The 23,624-nt window shown below is 46.4% G+C and overlaps 1 protein-coding gene across 2 annotated transcripts in view; it reads left to right on the plus strand.

Annotated features, from left to right (window-relative positions):
- The first annotated feature begins 4,542 nt into the window (after window positions 1-4,542).
- The window catches only part of CNBD2 (cyclic nucleotide binding domain containing 2), a 45,605-nt gene continuing 26,523 nt past the window's right edge, over window positions 4,543-23,624 (plus strand). For both annotated transcript variants that reach the window (XM_045981744.1, XM_045981745.1), the window contains exons 1-7: window positions 4,543-4,593; window positions 7,343-7,480; window positions 10,389-10,442; window positions 14,295-14,458; window positions 18,188-18,344; window positions 18,850-19,001; window positions 21,378-21,516. In XM_045981744.1, the coding sequence (XP_045837700.1) occupies window positions 4,543-4,593; window positions 7,343-7,480; window positions 10,389-10,442; window positions 14,295-14,458; window positions 18,188-18,344; window positions 18,850-19,001; window positions 21,378-21,516 (855 nt within the window). The remainder of the gene's footprint in view (window positions 4,594-7,342; window positions 7,481-10,388; window positions 10,443-14,294; window positions 14,459-18,187; window positions 18,345-18,849; window positions 19,002-21,377; window positions 21,517-23,624) is intronic.

A 23,624-nucleotide genomic window follows, 5' to 3' on the forward strand; every position in this document is an offset into this window, starting at 1 on the left:
TCACTCCTCTTCCCAGCCCACAGTAACCACCATTCTATTTTCTGTCTCTATGAATATGACTCTTGTAGAAACCTCATATAAATGGAATCCTACAATATTTATCCTTTTTCGTCTGACTTGTTTCCAAGTTCCAATGTTTCCAAGTTTCATCAACATTATAGCATGTATCAGAATGTCCTTCCTTTATAAGGCTAATATTCCATTGTATATGTAGCACATTTTGCTTATTTATTTGTCAGTGAACATTTGGGTTTTTCTACCTTTTGACTATGGTAAATAATATTGCTATGAACATTGGTATACATATATCTTTTTGAGTCTGTGCTGTTAATTCCTCCAAATATATACCCAGAAGTAGAACTGGGTACTTTATAATCCTTTTGTCATTTTCTCCTTTCACTTACTTCTATTCAGTTGCAACCCTGCTAGTTTCTAGAATTCAATGAACCTGTTTTTTATTGTGTGCTCTACAAGTAGCTGCGTTGCTTATTGCACTGCACTGATTTTGTCAATTTACTTAAGAATTAATTGATGCATGTAGGGGCGCCTGGCTGGCTCAGTCAGTAGAGCATGTGACACGTACCTTGGGGTCATGAGTTCAAGTCCTACATTAAGGATAGAGTTTACTTAAATTAACAAAAATTAAAAATTGATGCATTCATTTTAACAGGTGATATATATATATCACCTATTCATATATATACTATATATATATGTATATATATGCCTAGTACAAAATTCAAAAGTCAAAAAAATGTAATCATTATACTCCTTTTCTCATCCTTTCTCTCCAGTTTTAATTATTACTGGTAGTTCCCTTTTTACTTTTAAATAGGCTTATACATCTTTTTCTTGGTTTATCAGGTTTAAAATGTGTCTTAAAATTTACAGCTATACAGGAGCCTGGCTGGCTCAGTTGGTAGAGCATGCAACTCTAGATCTTGGGGTTGTAAGTTTGAGCCCTATGTTGGGTATAGAGATTACTTAAAAATAAATATTTTAAAGATTTTATTTATTTATTTGAGAGTGAGTGCGAGAGAGAGAGAGAGAGAGAGCACATCAGTGGAGGGAGGGGCAGAGGGAAGGGGAGAAGCAGACTCTCCCCCTGAGCAGGGCTTAATCCCCAAACCCTGGTATCATGATCCAAACCAAATGCAGATGCTTAACCTACTGAGCCATCCAGGCACCCACTTAAAACTAAAATCTTAAAAAAAAAAAAAGATTTACATCTCTAAAAGTTGAAGAACCCCATGTACTTAACCCACTTTTCCTCTATATTTCCATACCTTTTATTTATTTTTATTTTTTTTTAAAAGATTTTATTTATTTATTTGACAGGCCATATAGATCCTATACTGGGAGTTGTAAGTAAATAACATGCCTGGCAGCTAACATCCTTCTCTGTGGTGAGGACTTTGGTGAATTCCATGATTCACATGATGAATTCCCCATTCCCCAACTAAAGATAATCAAGTTAAGTTTTAACAAAATTTTAACCAGAACACCATGTGGGTCAAATAAAGCAGTCAGCAAACTCAGTTTGGCCCATGCGTGGCTGGTTTGTGACCTCTGCCTGTACAACTTCACTTTCTGCTGTACCCCCTGGGTATCTCGAATTCCAGCTACATCTCATGCTGTCTGATCAGGCCCTGCCCTTTCTTCGTTTATCTTTATAGCTTTATTTTAGTGCGACTTTCTCTTATGGCTGTGGTTTCCATCCCCTCAATACTGTGAACTTGTGAGCAGAGACTGTATCTTCACCTTTCATGCTTTGCATCTAGTTGGAGCTCTACAAATGTTTGTTGCATAACTCTTATAATTAGCAAAACGATAAGGATCTTATCTTGAAATTATTTGGGGTGCCAGGGTGCCTCAGTTGGTTAAGTGTCTGACTCTTGATTTCAGCTCAGGTCATGATCTCAGGGTCCTGGGATCGAGCCTCATGTTGGACTTTGTGCTCAGCAGGGAGTCTGCTTGAGATTCTTTCTCTCTCCCTCTGCCCCTCCCCAGCTCATGCTTTCTCTCAAATAAAGAAATAAATCCTTTAAAAAAGAAAGGAAAAGAAAAGAAATTATTTGTGGAATTGACTCTAACTCAGTTTAAAAAGAGGAAAGCGAGGCCCAGTGTGGTTAAGTAAATTACCCAAGATCACATAAGAATAGGCCAGGGGCACCTCGGTGGCTCAGTGGGTTAAAGCCTCTGCCTTCAGCTCAGGTCATGGTCCCAGGGTCCTGGGATCGAGCCCCACGTCGGGCTCTCTGCTCAGCAGGGAAGCCTGCATCCTCCTCTCTCTCTCTCTCTGCCTACCTCTCCGGCTACTTGTAATCTCGTAATCTCTGTCTGTCAAATAAATAAATTAAAAAAAAAATAAGGCCAATGCTCTTTCTGACATTCTGTTCTACAACAGTTCAATCATAAGCTTAGAAACTAGGGCAGAGGGGCATCTGGATGGCTCAGTCATTAAGTGTCTGCCTTTGGCTCAGGTCATGATCCCAGGGTCCTGGGATTGAGCCCTGCCTTGCGCTCCCTGCTCAGCAGAAAGCCTGCTTTCCCCTCTCCCACTCCCCCTGTATGTGTTCTCTGTCAAATAAATAAAATCTTTTAAAAAGAGAAGAAAAGAAACTGGGACAGAAATGACATTTCCTTAATTTTTTTTAAAGTTTATTTAATTATTTGAGGGAGAACGAGCATGAACGGGGGAAGGCACAGAGGGAGAGGGAAAAGACTCCCCATTGAGCAGGGAACCCAACAAAAAACTCAATCCTAGGACCCTGGAATCATGACTTGGGCTGAAGGCAGACACTTAACCAAGTCACCCAGGTGCCCAACATTTCCTTAATTTCTAGAACTGACTTTAGTGTTTGACTCTGAGTCCCCACCCTGCCTCCTACTAGACAATTTAGATGTCTTCAGGTAAATCGAGATCCAATTCAGTAATTTTGAGGGGATGTAATTTCAGGCTGATTGATTCATCTTAGGCCAGTTCAGAGTTCTCCAAACTTTCTGCCTCTTTCTCCCTAACACTGATCCAGTTCCTACAGAAATTATATAATCACCACTGGCAAGAGGGGAGGTGGGAAGTGTCTAATTTCAGTGTCTCATCAGGGTCTTGGCCCTACTTACTGGCATCCTCCAATGCCCCTTGTTGGGCTGGGTCTTCTCCATGTCACTTGCATCTCCGGCAGCTCAGAGGACTGATGGATACCTCCCTGTCTATAGCCACCACCTGCTATCTTTCTTGCCTTCCCCATCCCCAGTAGTTTGTTTCAGAAAGCCCCTAAACTTTTGTATTTCCTTCCTTAAAACCTGGTCTGTGGTAGAGGAGGCAAAAAATCCACACTGCTTCTCTCTTTTTCTCTGAAACTTTTTCTTACTCTGCTTCTCCCTGAGTTCTTTGCATCTTTTCTCTAAGCAAGGGAGGAAGAAAACCCAATTCTGTCTCTTCTCATCTCTGTGAGTGGTCAGTGTCTCACTCTAGGAGTGGTGGCCTTTGAATTTAGTAATTCAGAGCTTGGGTCTTCCCATCTGTCAGGCTGTCTTCACTGTGCTCAGTGTCCTTCCGTTTGGCTGTCAGTTGGGAGAAAATTGGCAGATAGGCCTAGCTGGACAGGAATGGCCAATCAGGCAATACTTGAGGTCATGGTTTGTTTGTTTTTTTTTTTAAGATTCTCATATAAGGGACACCTGGGTGGCTCAGTGGGTTAAAGCCTCTGCCTTCAGAAGCTCAGGTCATGATCCCAGGGTCCTGGGATCAAGTCCTTCATCGGGCTCTCTGCTCAGCAGGGAGCCTGCTTCCTCCTCTCTCTGTCTCTGTCTGCCTCTCTGCTTACTTGTAATCTCTGTCAAATAAATAAATAAAATCGTAAGAAAAAAAAAGATTCTCATATAAGAGTAAATTTCGATCTTTAGCTGCCATCTTTAATCTAGTAGACAGCAGTACTTTGAATCCTATATTCTCTACTTTTGGAAGGACCCCAGGGTCACTGAGTTCTAGTCACTGAGTTCCTTTCAACATTTGGCACCCCATTTAGCAGAGGACTTCTGATTTTCCAAGTGTTCCTGATTTGCTGATTTGCCAAGTCTAAGCGTTGGAGAGGCCCCTAGGCTGAGGTGTTGGGTGCTCCTGCTCTGAGCCCAGAAGCTCCTACTTTAAGATGGCCCCACGACTGGCAATCAGTTAGCTACTTGGAGCCTCATTCTTATGTATGGAGTGGGTGTGAGGACACTTAACCTCGTGGTAGTTGTGAGGATTAACTAAGATCATGCCTTTGGGTGCTCAATAAATGTTAGACTCCCAGATTGCAATTCCTTCCCACTGCCTTCTATCCCAGAATCCTCCATTGTGATATAAGGAGATTCTGAAAATGACAGTTTCTCAGAACAAAGCTTCCAGAAGCTGTTGATGAGGAGTGGAGAGAAACTCCTACCTTGCCACCAAGGGAAGCTATTTGTTTCTAATATAAGTGGATTGTTTGGGAAGGATCTGTGGTCCTACCCTTGAAAGGCAAAGGGGCTAGTTGTGCCATTTGCCAGTCAGGAACCATGAGGAGATATATGGTGTCTTATACGTGGCAGCTCTTGAAGAAGGAACTGGTGAGGAGTGTCCAGGGTTCTGGGAGGGAAGACTGGTATTTTGGGGAATGGAGGGACAGGTGTAAGAGAAGGCCTACTCTGAATCTTTTGGAGTCATGGCATGGCACAAAGAATAGAATCCAAGTTAGGCTTCAGAAAGACTGAATTCTGACCTGTCCTCTGTAGATGGCTGTCCCCTTGACACTGTCATGTCACAGGCTATACTCTGAGCCCCTAAGAACTCCTCTGTACCCATCCTTCCTGCTGTTATGAGATCCAGAGGGAATAAGGCCTGGCAGCAGGATAGAGTGATAGGTTGAGCCTGTGGATCCTGGAGCCAGTCAGCCTGGGTTCAAATCCCTATCACCTGTTAGTCATATGACTAATATTAGTATGAGGCAAGTTACTTCATTTGCTGTGCCTATTTTCCCTTCTGTAAAGGGTGACAGATGACAGTATTAGTATCTATTGCATTGATTTATTGTTGAGGATGAAATGAGTCGATACATCAAAAGGGCTTAGAATAGTGCCTGGTGGAAAACTGGTATTTAATAAGTATCAATTTTATTAATAAAACCTTTCCCCATAGTTCCTTCAGATACAAATGTTTTTAAAGAAAATGTTACAGGTACTGGTGAAGCTCCTCATCGTCCCATTCCCTTATTCCTCACTGGGGACCACTTTCCTGAGGTTGATGCGTACCCTTCCTATCTAGATTTTAAAAATTTATTACATATGTATGCATTTATAAGCAATGTAGTATATAGCACATTTTAAAAAATGGTGTCCTAAATGGCATCCTTTTTCAACCTTTTTTCCATTCAAAATTGTGTGGGCTTTACCCACACTGACATGTGGCACTCTAGGGCTATGTTCAGTCCTGGGACTGTACGGTAATGTGTTGATACCTTCCCCCACTGATGGACACTTCACTTGTTTTCAGCGTCTATGGGAAATGTCTCCCATTCCCCAAATCCAGTAAGTGTAAAATGGTATCTTGTTGTTGCTTTAATTTATATTTCCATGATCTCTAGTGATGTTCAGAATCTTTTCATTATTTATAGGCGATTTGGATTTTCCCTTTGAATCACCTGTTCTTATCCTTTGCTCATTTTTCCTTTAGGGTTACTTATATTTTTCCTTTGATTTGTAGAATTTTTAAAATTAAAAAAAGGAGTTTTGGATGGTAGTTTTTTGGTAATACTTATTCTTTGTCATTTTGGATAGGAATCCTTTGTCGATTCTGTACATGGCAAATGTATTCTTCCAATCTTCAGTTTGTCTTTTCATTTTCTTTTTGACCTCCTGATTATCAAAAGTTAATGAAAGTTTTTAGCTTTTGCATTTGTTTCCTTATGGAGATTTTCAAACACAGAAGTTGAAATATAATGATCACTCCTTAGATCTAACAGTCAGCATTTTGCCATATTGGCTTTACATTTTTGTGGGTGCTTATGGAATCATTTGAGAGTAAGTTCCTTTTTTTCCCAAAGATTTTATTTATTTGAGGAAGAGAGAGCATGCGAGCACAAGTGGGGGAGAGGGAGAAGCAGGCTCACTGCCGAGCAGAGAGCCTGACATAGGGCTCAATCCCAGGACCCTGAGATCATTACCGGAGCCGCAGAAGCTTAAACTGACTGAGCCACCGAGGCACCACTAAGTTGCATTTTTTATGACACTTCTTAAAAATAAGGACATAATTACAACATCACTATAATATTAAGAAAACTAACACTAATATCCCTAATATCATCTAATCTCCAGGCACATCCAATTTCCTTATTTGTCCCTAAATAATGGCTTTTACAGCTTATTATTATGAATTAGGATCCAAAGGTTCATACTTTGCATTTATTTGTATGTCTCTTAAGAAACTGGGTTAGCTGACTTGTAGATTGTTTCACATTCTGGATTTGTCTCTTTGGTGTTGAACTTGTTTCCCTGTCCCCTGTATTTACTTGGCAGACAGAGGGTGACTGCCCTTACTGCCAAATTCATGCTGGGATACAGAGTCTGATTTGTTCTCAGTTCCAAGTCCAAATTCCCAGGCTCAAAGGTTGCCTGGGATCGTATGGCCCAGCTTGGACGAGTGGTTTTATTAGTTTCCTGTTGCTGCTATAACATATCACACAATCCCTTGGCTTAAGACGAATGATATTATCTTATGTAGGCTAGAAGTCTGGCATGGGTCTCCCTGGGCTAAAGTCCAGGTGTCAGCATCACCGCATTCCTTTCTTGATGGTCTAGGGAAGAATCCCATTTCCTGAACTTCTCTAGCTTCTGGAGACCACTCACATCCCTTGGCTCATGGCCCCCTTCCTCTTTCTTCAAAGGCAGAAATGCTTGCTTGCAGAGCAAAGGCTTGCATCTGCTTGACTTTTCTTCCCTCAGAGCCATCTGATTCCAAAATCTAGGCTCTTTCCATCACCTCTTGCTGCCTGCTGTCTCTTGTGCTGTTTCCTGGACTAAAGTGAAGGACTTGCTATTTAACTAGAGCCGGGCTGGAGGATGTTTTTCCAACCAGCTCCTGGAGAGGGAGGTTTGTATTAGAGTTGCCAGTTTCTGCAGCATAAATACTCCCAGCTGTGGACATTTTCAGGCTACCAACATGATTTCAACAGGCTTGAAGACTTCCTGAAAATGTAACCATTGCTCGAGCATACCCCTACATTTAATCCTATCCCGTTTCATCTTGTCAGCGCCATCCAGCCTGCGGGTGGCTGTTGAAAACAGGTGGTTTCTACTGATGTAATTTGTTTTGTTTCCACAGGGGCTGTACCAGCTCACCATGGATATCATTCTGATGATCCGAGTGTGTAAAATGTTCCGCCAGGGCCTCAGGGGATTCCGGGAATATCAGATCATGGAGACTGCTCACAGAAAGCACCCTATCTTTTCCTTCTGGGATGTAAGCAGCTGGCCTTTGCAGGATTGGGAAGGTTTAAGGGGGTCCAATAAATAGCGCCTCACTTCCCAGACCATATACTGAACCAAACAGAGAGAAGACAAGGGGTAAAGCAGGTGGGAGATCCAACGGTCACTTTTGTCAATGATGAGACTTTATTGGAGAAGGTGTTTGTATCATCAAGCGAGAGAATGACCTGAGACTAAACTCCAGAATTGGATAGCCTTACGTGCCCAGTCATGGGCAGTGGTGGACCATGGCAGACTTCTACCACAGGAGCAGGGCCTCCTGCCCTAAACTCACAGCAGAGGAGGGCAGAGCAGAATGTGGGCTCAGAGGGATGGAGATGGAACGATCTCACCCAGTTTTTCCTTCCAGATTGACCAAGGAGTTTAAGTTACTCCTTCTCAATGTGGAAGGAGAGGGGCTAGTAGTGTTCTAACAGCACAACTCCCTCCATGTGGAAACAAACACCAGGAGAAGGGAAGAAGCCATCTTCATTCCAACTGGGAACAAAAGAGCCAGAGAAATCCAGAAGCTTCATTAGAGTCAGGGTTTTCTGAATGCCCACCACTGTTCATCTTCTCTACCTTCTTTCCTGTCCCCTCCACTTAAGCAAAGGAGCACATGCAGGGCCCTGCTCACTCTGGAGGCCAAGCTTCTAGATTTTCTAGAAGGTCCCCATTTCAAATAAAAAAATTTATCCCAGTGGTAGATCTGTTAGGGTCCGTGATCAAAAGAACGAGACTGATGCAAAGTGAAGGTCAAGCAAAGCTTTATTTCGCGCGAAGCATCGAAAATCAAACTGACCGGTTGGGGCCGTCTCTTACAAAGAGGTGACAACGACCAGGACACCGACCCCGCTGCTGCCGCTGACACAGCCAACTCCCCTACCCCACGACTCCGCTACCCCATGACGACCCTGCTACCCCATGACGACCCTTCCTACTATAACCCTTCCCGATGATGCTGACAACCACGCTTCCCAGCCCCACAGACTAACTTTTATAGAGGTGGGGTTGAGCCCGGTCCACACATAGGTGGCCAATGAGATTGCAATACACAGAGAAAACTGCACAGTCATGCTAGGTCGGCAATATGGGTGACCAATTGAATTTCAATTTATCATAGTAAATATATGTGCGCCCCACTGATTGGATGTCTCCATCCAGCCTGGCCTGCCCCTGTATCCAGGGTTTGCAAGTAAGTTCCTCTGGGAGGGGCGGGGTCTCTCTAAGTTTACAACTAAATGGCTCCCTCTGGCTAACCAGGCCCCTACAGATCATACACACTTTTCAGCTCAGAAAAGTTGATCACCATTCTGCTAAACTGTTCTAGATCCCCAAAGGCGTCTTCATTACTATTCAGGGCCCCAAAGTTTCTCCCAATCTCTGGACGACCCCTGCCCCTTTTCCTGTTGTGCCCAGAGTGACTAGACCTGCCTCCCAAATGCACCCAGGGATTCACTCCAAGAAATTGTCCCAAATGGTAGTGGTGATGGGTGAAAGAGAGGCCATCTTGGGTCAGCAGGTGTAACTGTGTGTGTGGGGCTGAGTTTAAGGTGTAGCAGGGTGTAGGGGCCTGAGGGTCTGCAGAAAAGAAGAGCATGTCCCATCTGAAGACATTCAAATTCATATATTTTAAAGACATCATGCTGGCCAAACCAAATGAATCTACAGCCAGATTCAGCCCTGTGGTTGGACCATAAGCTGGGAAGGGATGGAGTGGAGGAATTGGAACTGGGAGACCGAGGTTCGCTGTCAGGAAGGACATTCTGACTCAGGGCCTCATCATGGAGTCGTAAAGCAATGAGCCATGGGAGCCAGGAGTTTTTTGTTACCAGAAGACGTGGGCTAGTGTCTGAGCACTTGGAAGCTGAAGACCCAGATCAGCCTTGTCATCAGGGGAGCGTGAGGCTAAAACTTAATGACATTGCTTGGGCAGAATAGACTTGGGCAGAGCAGAAGGCTCTTCAGGGCAGCTTCAGGGGGTCCTATGGCCACTGGGCAGAGAGCTAGGGGGCCAGAGTGTGGGACTGGGTAAAGAGAGCTGCAGACCAGTTGTCATTAGAGCTTGTGAATCCGGATCTTTTCGAACACCATTGCTTTCTTTCGTGGCCTCCGTGAGATGCATCACACAGGCACACAAGCTATAAATGGGGCTCTGGGATGGGGAGGACCTGAGATATGTCTAGAGAGGTGGTTGGGGGAATCTTGGTTTCCCTCAGGTGGTGGTCACAGCCTTACTTATGTCCCTTTCCTTTCCCCTGCCTTCTCCCGCATATCTCCCCCTCCTTTTCTGCCTCTTCCCCTACTCTTCCCACATCCCCCCTCCAACTGTTAGGCAATAGAGTTGGATTAGTTCATCCTTAAGACCTTTTACACTTCCTTCTTCTGGCCATACTCTAGGAGAGGACTGATAACTCAATGTGTGGTCCTTGGGCAGGTTCCTTCACCCACCTCAAGTCCAAAAGGGGACACAGTAATACCTGCTCTGTCCTGAGGATGAAATGGAGTAAGGAAGGAAGATGAGCATGCCTGGTTCCTGACAGGCGCTTAGGGAAGGCTGGTTTTGTCGATGCCTCCATTTTGTCCCTTTGTGTCCCTCTCTACTTTCCCATTAGTTTGCTTCTTTCCCTTCTTCCTTTTCTCTCTCCATCCTTCCTATCTTTATCCTCACCCCTCCTCCTCTCTCTCTGTCTCAACAATGACATGTAAGTACTGGGCCCGAGTCTGGGGCTGAGTTGGGGCTTTTGAGCAGAGGCCAACATGAGAGGGCCAGCTGGTAGGAGGGTTCCCATGGCTTCCTGCCTACCACATGGATGGGGAGAGGAGGGTTTCAGTGCAAAATTCTAGGAGTAGTCTTGCTGATTCTATTTCTCTCTCCCCCTTCTTCCCTTCTCCCCCCGCAGAAAAGGAGACAAGGCCGAATCACGTTTGATACTATGGACTTTGTCGCAGAGGAGGTATGCATAACTCTGACCTTGATGCTGGGAATTTTCTTTCCGCATCAGGCCTGGAAAAGGCACTGGCTGGGTATCAGGACAGGTGGGTCCAGTCTGGGTTCCCAAACAAACCCATTGTATCATTCTGAACTAACCATTTAGTTTCCCCATCTGTGAAATAGATGATCTCAGTGACCCAAGATTCCAGGCCTGATATTCTGAGGCTGTGAGCACCCTTGAACCCATTTGTCACCTTAGAGCTGAGCAAAACCAGCAGGGAGAGCTCCTGTACTTAGACCTGTGGACAAGGAACAAAAAGCAAAGTAGAGGCTGTAAGATCAAGAGAAATAATCAGGGTGGTGGGGAGAGCCCTGGCCTCTGTGTGAATTCTGTCTCGGCCTCATGCCTTCTGAGAGACACTGGGCACACCAACCTCCCTCCCCCTGCCCTGACTGTCAGATGGCCATTCTGGCAAGGGAATGCTTCATATCTGGGTGAGGCTATGGACTGTGTGACTTGTTTTCTGAATTTCAAGAATTGTTCTTTTCCCAGCTTCTCACTAAATCTTGGGTACTAAATTAATATTTAATTTAAAAATTTTTAAGATTTTATTTATTTTTGTGAGAGAGAGAGACATTGAGAGCATGCACACCAGTACAAGTGGGAGCAGGGGGAGGGTAGAGGGAGAAGCAGGCTCTCCACTGAGCAGGGAGCCCAACGTGGGACTCGATCCCAGGACCCTTGGGATCATTACCTGAGCTGAAGGCAGACACTTAACTGACGGAGCTACCCAGGCGCCCCAAAATTTAATTTAAAATTTAAAGGGATCTACCTATTACAGGAAAGATTTGAAGTTCTTACCAGCTCTAGGCTTAGATCTGTGTCTGGTTGTGGGGATTCTAGGTGGTGTAACTTTTCTTAAGGAGCTAAGTAGGAGTTAAAGTGAGGAAAGTTACCTGGGAAGTTAAATAACAGAGTTAGTTCTGTAGGATTCCAGAGAAGGGAGTTTCTAAGGGTTGTGGGGTGGTGAGAGAGATTTCCTAAAAGAATTAGGGCCCCTCTCTCTGCTGAGCAGGGAGCCTACTTCCTTCTGTCTCTCTACCTGCCTCTCTGCCTACTTGTGATCTCTCTCTCTGTCAAATAAATAAATAAAATCTAAAAAAAAAAAAAAAAAAAAAAAGAATTAGGGCCCCTAGTGGGCCTGGAGAATCAGTTTTATTTATAGAAACCAGAGTCATCTGTGTTTTGTCCTAAATGGACCCTGTCATCTCAATCGTCTCAGTCATCTCAATGGGTTATTGATAATCCCAAGAGAGGGTTAGGAAGAAGATTGGATTCAGATCTTAAAAATGGCCAACATAGCACACCTGTGGCTCAACTGGATGAACATCTGACTTGATCTTAGTTCAGATCTTTATCTCAGGATCATGAGTTCAAGCCCCATGCTGGGCTCCACAATGGGGATAGAGGCCTACTTAATTAAAAAAAAAAAAAAAGATCAATGCTTCCATAGTTCCAGGCTGGGAGCCAGGCCCATTATAAGCCTCTTACATGTATGAGGTCTGCTATTTATACATTCATGTTCTGCTGCTCTCAGATAGGGAAACTGAGGCTCAGGGAAACGTGACTTGTCCCAGGACACACAACTAGAAAGGGGCAGGCCAAGTTTCAAACCCAGGTACCTGGCACTAGAGCCTACGCATTATTGTTTTTTTAATTTTTAAAAATTTTAAAGATTTTATTTATCTATCAGAGAGAGAGAGAGAGAGAGCACGAATGGGGGGGAAGGGCAGAGGGAGCAGCAGACTCTCTGCTGGGCAGGAAGCCTGATTTGGGGCTCAGTCCCAGGACCCAAGGATCATGACCTAAGCTGAAGGCAGACGCTTAACCGACTGGGCCACCCAGCATCCAGAACTTGTGTGTTATTAATCACTGAGCAACACTGCCCCTCTGAGGGGACATGCAAGGCTTCAGAACTGTTGTCCAGAATTTCTCATGTCCCACTTCTTTTTTGCTTCTGTAAGAACTACTGTTATGTGAAATTAGCCAGTATTCATTCATTCTTTCCATAAACTTTTATTGAGTGCCCATTACATGTGAGATGTTATTCTAGAGTGGGGTAAATAAGATAGAAGCCACTATTGTGTTTTTATTGGAGCTTATATTCTAGGACACCTTGGTCCAATAGAACTTTCTGAGATCATGGAAATGTTCAATTGTGTTGTCCAATATAGTAGCCAACAGACCCATGTTGTGCTTTGTGGCTAGTGTGACTGAGGAATTTAATTTTTTTAAAGATTTTATTTATTTATTTGACAGAAAGAGAGAGAGAGAAAGAGTACAAGCAGGGGCAGCTGCAGGCAGAGGGAGAAGGAGAAGCAGGCTCCCCGCAGAATGGGGAGCCCAATGTAGGGCTTGATCCCAGGACCCTAGGATCACAACCTGAGCTGAAGGCAGACACTTAACCAAATGAGCTACCCAGGTGCTGCAGAACTTATTTTTTTAAATTTAATGTAATTTAAATTTCAATAGCCACGTGTGGCTAATGTCTACCATATTGGCTAGTGCAGTTCTAGAGTGAGTGAGTGTGTGTGTGTGTGTGTGTGTGTAGGATGGGAAAATTATAGATAATATACACATTAACAAAAAAGAGGGGTGCCTGGGTGGCTCAGTGAGTTAAGCATCTGCCTTTGGCTCAGGTCATGCTCTCAAGGTCCTGGGATGGAGTCCCATGTGGGGCTCCCTGCTTAGTGGGGAATCTCCTTCTCCCTCTCCATCTGCATCCCCCCTAGTCACGTGTGTGTGTGTGTGTGTGTGTGTGTGTGTGTGTGTGCACTCTCTCTCTCTCTCTGTCTCTCAAATAAATTAGTTAATCTTTAAAAAAGAATAAGGTCATTTCAGAAAGTATGAATTACTTGGGGAAAAGTGATTCAGAAACCACACACTGCTGGGAAGGGGGCCCACTATTTTAGGTCAAATGATCCAGTAGGGACTCCCTGAGGATGTGGTGATATAGGAGCTGAGAACTGAATAAAGAGGAGGAAGCATCTATATCCCTGTGACAATGCAGGGGAAGAACATTCCAGGCAGAGGAAACAGCCCAATCAAGGACTGCAGGACAGAAGTGAGCTTGGCACCTGCAAGAGATGGGTAGAAGGCTTGAGACTGGAGAATGAAGGAGAGAGGCAGGAAGTGAGGCATTGGGACGTAGGGAGGAAAGGAGTCAGACCATATGGGGCCCCTAGGCTGGGGTATAGAGTTAAGATTTTATCCTAAGTGAGATGGGCAGCCAGTAAGAGTGTTAATAACTCAGGTGCCATTTTCCCAGCAGGTGGGAGTGGGGAGGGAATGGATGAATCTGTCTGCCCACTGGTCCATAAGTCTTGGTTCACCAGGACCTGGTTTCTGTAGGTTCTCTTTTTTCCTTAGTCTCCTGTAGTATGCCAAGATATCGGCTGAGGCAAGGGAGGTCTCCCCTGACTGCAGTGAACATATTCTGAGGGTCCCCTGGAGCCCAGGGAGCCCTCTATTGTCTCGTGGGGTGGTCGATGAACAGCAAAGGCAGTATGGTCAGGAGTGGGGGATAAGGCTCTTAGCATGTAGCAGATCTAGGCTATCATCCTGCCTAAGTGTCTTCCTCTGTCAAATGGGAATCGTAATGCTGCTTCACTTCTCGGGCTGGGCAAAGACGCAGTGAGATGGTGTGTGTAAGTTGCGTATCCTGATGCCAGGCACACAGTAAGCCCTCAGTACGTGTCAGCCACTCTTGTACAGGGAGTGGGAGAATGTAAGAGCAGGAGTGTGGGGAATTGCCCACTGGCCCCTGGGGGAAACTGCTGGGTCTTGTGTATCATTCTGGTCCTCTTTTCCCAGGGTCACTTCCCTCCAAAAGCCATGCAGATCACGCAGAAGCTGCCTTCCTGGAGGACGGAGCCCGAGATCCAGGCCCTCTGTAACCTCCTACAGGTCTTGGACAGCTACCGTAACTACTCAGAGCCCCTGCAGCTGCTTCTGGCCAAGGTCATGCGCTTTGAACGGTCAGTGAGGGGCACACCCCTGGGTCCTGGGCTGGCAAGAGCTGCCTGATGAGGCCATGGCCGGTCTGCTGGTGTCTCCGTGGCACCCCAGCCGTGAAAAGCTATCTGTCAGTTCACTGGAGTGCTCCTTGTTGAGCTTGTAGCATGCTTGGTCTCCTTCATTTATTGACAGTCTGCCCAGGATTAAGGAGCCATTGGATCTGATGAGGCTTGGGTAGGATCCTCAGAAAGGATCTGGTCCAGGTCCCTCCTTTTTCAGATGAAGAAGCAGAGGCTCAGAGGGGTAGAATGTCTCATACTCTGTCACCCAAGTCATGAGAGGTAGAGCTGAGACTCGCATCCACACCCTAAAAGCCACAGTGGGTCACAGGTGATTGCACCATGTACAGATAGGAACTAGGGCAAGGGTCTGTGAACTTGGATGAGAAAAAGTGTTTTCTTTAACCTCTAACTAAAATTTATCATTTCCTTGAATCGCAGATGTAGGTAACAAACCACGACAGTGTTAACTATTCCTATGACTTTTTCACCAAAAGAAATCACCAAGAATACACACTCATGTTGTTGCAGATTTCTCAAGAAATAATTTATATTCATCACATCTTTGAAATTATGGTGGTAATTAGATCTGCTGCTAGATTTTGTTATTCAGTGCCTTAATAAAGATGCACATATATTGCTAGACAACAATTGGGTTTTATTATTTTTTTAAGACTTATTTATTTGAGAGATAGCACACAAGCATGAGGGGTTATGAGTGGGGAAGGGGCAGAGGGAGAGACTCTGAAGCAGGCTCCCCTGCTGAGCACAGAGCCCATTCAGCATGACCTGAGAGTATGACCTGAGCCAAAATCAAGAGTCAGACTCTTTAACTGACTGAGCCACCCAGGTGCCCCACAATTTGGGTTTTAAAAGGCAATTATTAACTGTTTCGGCTGTATTTTATTTTATATATATACTTATTTATTTAAGAACATTTTTTAAAGATTTTTATTTATTTGAGAGAGAGTACAAGTAGGGGGAGCAGCAGAGGGAGAGGGAGAAGGAGAAGCAGGCTCCCTGCTGAGCAGGGAGCCCCATGCAGGGCTCGAACCCAGGACCCCGAGATCATGACCTGAGTGGAAGGCAGACGCTTAACTGATTGAGCCACACAGGTGCCCCTGTTTTATATATTTAAAACATTATTCTGTGAAGGCTTCACCAGATTGTCCCAAGGGTCCATGACACAAAAGGCACCATATAAATACATTGTACTAGAGAAGTGTAAGTGGTGTGCTTTTCTTGGACATTTCAGTGGCTTAAGAGAAGCAGCCTAGCAGAAATATTTGAGGTAAGGCCTGTCTTGAAAATGGAGGCTGTAAGGACACTATAGGTCTGTGTCCTGATATCTTCCTTCACGAAAGTCCCAGGTCACATAATCACAACTAGCACTAGATTAATGCCTGTTACGACCTGCGTAGGCTCTGTTTATAGGCAGTAAGCCCAGGAGACGAGGGAACCCTCCATCTGGTGTGGCCAAAGGAGACTTACCAAAGCGGTGGCATTGGAGTAGGTATATTTGACAAGTGGAGGCGTAGGCAAGAATATTCCAGGCAGAGGGAACCATCTGCTTTGTGTCCAGCCCAGGAAAGAAGAGCACGTCACCGTGGTCTTAAAGTAAGATTCCACAGTAGGCAGAATGGTGTCATGCAAAGAAAAAGAATCATTGAGGTAGAAGCTCTGGAATGCAATGGGGCATCTGCCACTCTGAGGTTTGACCTCCGGCAAGCTACTTAAACTTGCTGAGCCTCAGAATCCTCATTACTGATACAGATTTTATGGGTTTGTGTGAAGATGAAGAGGTGGTGATTTTTTAAAGCCCTATTCTGCTAGTTGATTATTTCTGGGACTGGAAATGAGCAGATTAGACAGGATTCTTTCAGTCACAAGGGACAGAAAACCTACCTGGGCCAGGGGTGGTGTATCTATCTGAAAAGTCCTCGAATAGTTCTGCAGCTTCTGGCTCAGTCCATTCTCATAAACCACTTTCTCCGCCAAACCTTCTCTCTCTTGGCAGCAAGATGATGGATTGTCAGAGAGTCAAGAATTAAAGTGTTTCCCCCAAAGTAATGTCAGGGTGCGGCTGGTGGAAAAGGTGACCCGATACCTGGCAGCAAAGCCACAGATGTCTGCTCTAGGAGATTTGGGGTCTAGTGCTGATTCAAGTGTGACTCATTGTGTGCCTTCAGCAAGCCTGGGGCTCCTTAGGTCCCACTTCCCTCATCTCAGCGATGTGGATCAGCTACGTGGTTTCTGAGGTTCTTTCCAACTGCAGCTCCAGGAGTCTGGGCTTGGATGAACAGTAGTTGTGCTCCTCAAAGACTCATTTTCCAGCTGAATATTCTCCCATCTAGTCATTGTCTTCTGGGCCATCTCCTCTTTCTAGACTTTTGTGTTCCCCATTACCTTCTGGGTAAAATCTAAAGTTAGCCCAGTGTCTGAAGTGTCTTATGATTGGACCCAGCCAAATTTCTCTCCCACTGGCTCCCCTGACCTTCCTGTTTTCCATTTTCCTTTCTAATGGCGCTCACTGTTATTCCTTTGAAGACACCGTGCTTTCAGCCACCTCTGTGCCTTTGGATGTGGTGGTCCCTCTGCCTGGAACATTCTTCCGTCTCTCTGTCTACCTGGAAGACTCCAGACACTATCCTGCAGCCTGCTCTGGCTTTGCTAAGCTGGGTTAATTGCCATTGCTCCGTGCTTCTGAATTTGCCTGTGCTCACCCCTCTTAAAGCATTTTTAAACCTTATTGAGCCCCTGAACTTGACCATAATTTTGAGGACAAAATCTGTGTCCTTTCTTGCTTTACACTGATATCACAACTGATAGACACAGTTGGTATTTATTTAACTTACTGAATGAAGGAAGGAAATGAATGAATATTGAAAGAAGTGGAATCTGAACTTACATTTGAAATGCAGAAATCTGGGGTGCCTGGGTGGCTCAGTGGGTTAAGGCCTCTGCCTTCGGCTCAGGTCATGATCCCACGGTCCTGGGATCGAGCCCCACATCAGGCTGTCTGCTCCGCAAGGAGCCTGCTTCCTCCTCTCTCTCTCTGCTTACTTGTGATCTCTGTCTGTCAAATAAATAATAATAAAAAAAGCTTTAAAAAAAAAAGAAATGCAGAAATCTTCCCCCTGGGAGCTTAAGAACTAACTCCCAGTTTGCTCTGGACCTGGGCACCTCTACCCTCATGGTTCCCGATTGTGTAGTGAGTTCTTGAGGATTAGAAGACCATTTACCTATTGTTTTCTAGGCATGTTTGTCTGTATTTTACAGACAAGAGACCCTGAGGGTCAGAGAGAGAATATGAGTGTCCAGTGCCATGCAGCTCAGGGCAGAATCAGGACGGGGATCCTGGTCTCCATCATGTAGCTGCTCAGCCATTACTTTCAGGATTTGGTCACTCATTTATTCAGCTGCTGCTCACTGAGCATGCCCCGTGTGCTGAAGCGGACTGACAAAGGCTCTGCTCTCAGGAAGCTTCAGTATGATGGAGGCGGGCAACTCGGTGGCTGTTAGTGAAGCAGTCAAGCTTGATGGGCCTGGGGCTGGGCTGTGGTGAGGTCCTTCTGGTCCCAGTCTGTGTCTTCCTGCCCCAGAGAGAAGAGCCCCACGGTGCAGCACTCCTCACAGCATGGGCCAGGCTCCCTGCTGCTTCCAGACCTACTGGCCTTGGTCTCTTCTCAGGTTTGGGCGCAGGCGCGTGATCGTCAAGAAGGGACAGAGGGGCAACAGCTTTTATTTCATCTACCTGGGCACGGTCGCGGTGACCGAGGATGACGATGGCAGCAGCGCCTTCCTGGACACCCACCCCACATTGTTGCACAAGGGCGACTGTTTTGGGGTAAGCACGGGGGAAGGTCGGCCTTGGTGGGGCAGGTGTGAGGGCGCGACAGGACTCCAGCCAGAACAGCCGGGCCCAGTCCTGCCGTCTCCTGTGTGTAAGTCCCTGCCCTATTGTGGATCCCAGCACCCTTACCCGTCACAGGCCAATCGACTGAACCAGCTGGTGTCCAAGGCTGGCTCCTCCGTCTGTGATGTTTGAGGAACATGTTCCCTGTATAACCCCCACAAAGATGCAGTGACCCCTCCGCGAGGCCCCTCTGGCTTCCTCTCTCTGGTCTGGTCAAGCCTGTTGCCTCTTTTCTTCCACAAGCAGCATATTAAGAGGGAGGGGATGGGCCCCCAGGAGTGGGGAATGAACAGGAGCGCAGGGCCAGCTGGGGAGTCTGCAGTCTGGGGAGTAAAGACTTCGGGGGGCTGATGGAAGCAGGAAAGAGGTGGGCAAGGCTTCGAGGAGAAAGCAAGAGGTAGCATCTCACTTGCTTTTGCCTGTGTCTACCCAACAGGAACTGGGCATTCTGACTCCTTCACTAAGGAGAGCCACTGTGGTCTGTATGGAAGAAACAGAATTCCTGGTTGTCGACAGGGAAGACTTCCTTGAGAATAAGCTGGACCAGGAATTCCAAAAGGATGCTCAGGATCGATTTGAATTTTTTAGGTACATCCATCATCAGCCAGCGTCTCCCGCCTGTGTGTTTATTAGGAGCCTGACAGTCGTAGGTCCAGTGGGAGACAGGAGGTGCTGTTCTCTCCCAGAATGCTCTTGAGACAGGAGACACCTCCCACCCAACTTCTCCATCTGGCAAACTCTTGCTAGACCCTTAAGTCTCAGCTCAAACATCCCTTCCTTGTGGGATGGTACTAATAGAATAGCTCACGTGTACTCAGCCCTTTGTCCCAGGCCTTTTAACTTCTCTCATTCAATTCTGTGGCATTGTTTCTCTTGCTCTGTCTAGTTTACAGGTAAGGAAACCAAGCTTTGGTGTTGGGGCAGGGGGTAATATACCCAGAATGTTCAATTCAGAAATCTCTGGGCTTCACCACCCCCCCTCACTAACCAACCCCATCATGCCAGAATAGAGAAGAGTGCCCCCCCAATACTTCTATTATACTCCGTGTTCCTTTCTTTTTTAAGACTTTATTTATTTATTTGACAGAGAGAGAAACAGTGAGAGAGGGAACACAAGTAGCGGGAGTGGGAGAGGGAGAAGCAGACTTCCTGCAGAGCAAGGAGCCCGATGTCGGCTCAATCCCAGGACCCTGGGATCATGACCCGAGCCGAAGACGGATGCTTAATGACTGAGCCACCCAGGCACCCCATATCCCATGTTTCTTTGAAGTCCCAGCCAAACTGTGACTCATTTTTTTTTAAGTTTTATTTATTTGACAGAGATCACAAGTAGACAGAAGAGATGAGGCAGAGAAGGGTGGGTGAGGGAAGCAGGCCCCCTGCCGAGCAGAGAGCCCGATGAGGGGCTCGATCCCATGACCCTGAGATCATGACCTAAACTGAAGGCAGAGGTTTAACCCACTGAGCCCGGGCACCCCCAAACTGTGATTCTTGATTACATAATACCTCCTTTACATTTTATTAGACATCAGGCAGGAAGCATATACCGTTGTGAGGTCAGGGCGGCCCTTTCACCATGTTAATCCCCACGCTGTCGTCTCACCAGGCACACACAGGTGCTCATTGTATCCCTTCTAGTTACTTGCCTTTAGGAAAAGAATGGACATCAGATGAAGTGTGTGCCCCAGGGCTGGGGACCTGAAAATACAGGCTGTGGGGCTGTGCAGCTCCAGAGCAGTGCCGGGTACAGAGGGCCACCCTGTAGGGTAGGGGGAGACTGGAGAGAGGAGGAGCTGTAAGAGGGACTGGGGCTTGCAAAGGGAGGACTTAGCCCTGCAGGGGGAGGAGCACTTCCTGTTTTCACACCGTGGAAAAATGGGGCTGAGCTGCAATCTCAGCTCTTGGGTTTATCAACCATGTCACCCTAGATGGGTCACCTCCCTTCTCTGAGTTGAGTCTCCTGCTCTGTAAAATGGGGATAATGACTCATCTCTCTCCCAAATCTTTGTAAAGATTGAATGAGATGATCATGGGAAGTGGGGGCCCAGTGGTGTTGCCTCTGTGGAGATCCTGCTTTCCCTTCCCGTGTCTCCAGACCCTTCTCCTTTGGACATGGCACTGACCTTGTTCCTTGAATGAGCTCAGTGCCCTGAGCCACCCAAGTTCCGGTCTTGTGATCTGTGGGACCTGAGAAAATTTGGGATGGTTGTTAGCAACCCTGTGGGGCTGCAGGTGAGGGACGCAAGCCACTGAGTGGTGGTGCATGAGCTCGGGGTGGGGGCAGGGTGGGCCTTCAGTCATAGGGAACAAAGGCAAGGAGAGGGGAGTCCAGACGTCCCCCATTCATTAGGCACAGGCCCAGGTCTTTGAAACTAACAGGCTGGAGGAGGCTGGAGTGCGTTGTCCAGACCAAAGGGGAGGGGGAGGACTGCTGGGCTGGGGGCCAGAATAGCAGGTGAGCTGAAGTGAGGCACTCTGGGAGTTGCCTAGTGAGCACTAGATTGGGGGATGGGGCCAGAAAGGAGCCCCTGGAGGGCAGAGAGGAAGTGAGAGGGGACAGCACTGGACTGGGGAGCAGTAGAGGGGAAAGCTGGAGAGGGTGCCATAGGCCATGTGAGGCAACTGGAGGGCAAGTAAAATCCTCCACATCAGGCATTTTCAAGAGCAAGATGACACATTCCCTTTCTGGAAATTGCTGAGAGCTGGGCACTTTCTGGGATGGAGGGTGATGAATTCTTTTTTTTTTTTTTAAGATTTTATTTATTTATTTGACAGAGATCACAAGTAGGCAGAGAGGCAGGCAGAGAGAGAGGGGGAAGCAGGCTCCCCGCTGAGCAGAGAGCCCAATGCGGGGCTCGATCCTAGGACCCTGAGATCATGACCTGAGCTGAAGGCAGAGGCTTAACCCACTGAGCCACACAGGTGCCCTGAGGGTGATGAATTCTAATAGGATTTTCCCCTCAGGAAGATGGATCTGTTTGAGTCATTGTCTGATGAGAAGCTCTGGAAGCTTGTAGCCCTGGGGAAGGTGGAGAAGTTCTCCTATGGGCAGCTGATCTCAAAAGACTTCATGGAATTGTCCTCCATCGTGTTTGTCAGCAAGGTGAGAGGCCTGGGATGGGGGTGGGGGGTGGAAGCCAGGGAGGCATGCCTAGTGTAATGTCCTGTGGCCACACAGACGGGGCTGAGCCCTGTTCTGCAGCACTCCCCTTTTCTGAGAGCCCATGTACGAGCTGTAAAAGACGTACCACCCCCTGCAGGGCTAAGCCTCCCTCCCTCTGAGGGTTCTGTGACTTTGAGATACACTGTTAATTGGAAAGAGGGACACGAGGTACCCCCTCCTTGAGCTCATCATGTACAGGCTTATTTACGTACAGATATTTAAATTACACATTTGGCCCTTGAATCTTAATGATGCCAGATCAGTTTTTAAAATTATAATCTTGGGGCGCCTGGGTGGCTCAGTGGGTTAAAACTTCTGCCTTCGGCTCGGGTCATGATCCCAGGGTCCTGGGATCGAGCCCCGCATCAGGCTCTCTGCTCCGCAGGGAGCCTGCTTCCTCGTCTCTCTCTGCCAGCCTCTCTGCCTAGTTGTGATTTCTCTCTGTCAAATAAATAAAATATTTTTAAAAATTAATAAAATTTGGGGTGCCTGGGTGGCTCAGTGGGTTAAAGCCTCTGCCTTCAGCTCAGGTCATGGTCCCGGGGTCCTGGGATTGAGCCCCGCATCGGGCTCTCTGCTTGGCAGGGAGCCTGCTTCCTCCTCTCTCTCTGCCTGCCTTTCTGCCTACTTGTGATCTCTCTTTCTATCAAATAAATAAATAAACATTTAAAAAAAATTAATACAATTATAATCTTTAGGGACTCCTGGGTGGCTCAGTTGGTTAAGCTTCTGCCTTCAGCTCAGATCATGATCTCAGGGTCCTGGGATTGAGCCCTGAGTCGGGCTCCCTGCTTAGTGGGGAGTCTGTTTCTCCCTCTCTCTCTCTGCTCATCCCCCTGCTTGTGCTCTGACCCTCTTTCAAATAAATAAATAAAATCTTTAAAAAAATATGATCTTTAAATTATAGATGTGATATGACCCCATTATAAAACATAGTTCTGGAAAGAGGGAAGAAATCACCCATGAGCTCATCACCTCAGAAAAGATTTTCAGTGGTGGAATTGCTTGGCAGTGGGTGGCTCAGTCGGCTGGGCATTTGCTTTTGGCTTAGGTCATGATCGCAGGGTCCTGGGATTGAGTTCTGCATCAGGCTCCTTGCTGAGTGGGGAGTCTGCTTCTCCCTCTGCCACTCCTTCTGTTGTATTCATGCACTCACTCTCTCAAAAATGAATAAATAAAAAAAAATCTTAAAAAAAAGTGGAATTGCTTGGTATCAACGTGTTACGGATTTTGGAACAAGTCGCTGTCCTGAAGGATCCACTGTACCGAGCTTCCAGCCGTGTGCACCTTTGCCAGCACCACACGCCTCTGCTGGACTCTCCTGTCATTCCTTCAAAACTTTCCTAATTTCATAGATGGCAACTGCTACCTCACTGAGGATTTAATTTACATTTTTCCTCATTACTAGTGAGACTCCTCATGTTTGTCTACTATCCAAATTTCATCTTTTGTGAATTGCTTTACATGCTGTGCCAATTTCTCTGTTGGTAGATAATGAAAACAGAGTCTGACATTTATTGAGTGCTTATCCTGTCCCAGGTTGTCTGTTCCATGTGCTTTGTGTCATTTCAGCCCCACAGCAGCCCACGGCAGTAGGTCAGTACTGCCGTTATTCCCATTTGACAGAGGTGGAGACTGAGGCATAGGAAGGTTAAGTGGCTTGTCCAAGGTCACACAGTTGATGAGGGGCAGCGACTGGGTTCAACCCAGGTCTGTCTGACTCCAAAGCTCTTCTCAGGGGCTGGGATTTGCAATTTGAGTCGACCTGTCTGTCAGTTGTGGACTCTGCTCAATCCCTGTGTAGTTTTCATGATTGTCATGAGAACCACCATGTTTTTGAGACCATTTGCTCCTGTGCCAGGGGTTCTACTAGCATTGTTAATTGTTTTTGTTTATTTTGGTTTATTTGCACCTGGTTCGAAATCCAAAAGTTTTGAAAGGGTAATGTTTCCCTCTCGTCTTTTCCCACAGCCACCCAGTGTACCTCCCCAGGGACAGTCACCGTCACTGCTTTCTTCTGTGTCTGTCCTGCGGCTGTTCTTTGTATA

Source organism: Meles meles, chromosome 16, assembly GCF_922984935.1.
Source record: "Meles meles chromosome 16, mMelMel3.1 paternal haplotype, whole genome shotgun sequence".
NCBI lineage: Eukaryota > Metazoa > Chordata > Mammalia > Carnivora > Mustelidae > Meles > Meles meles.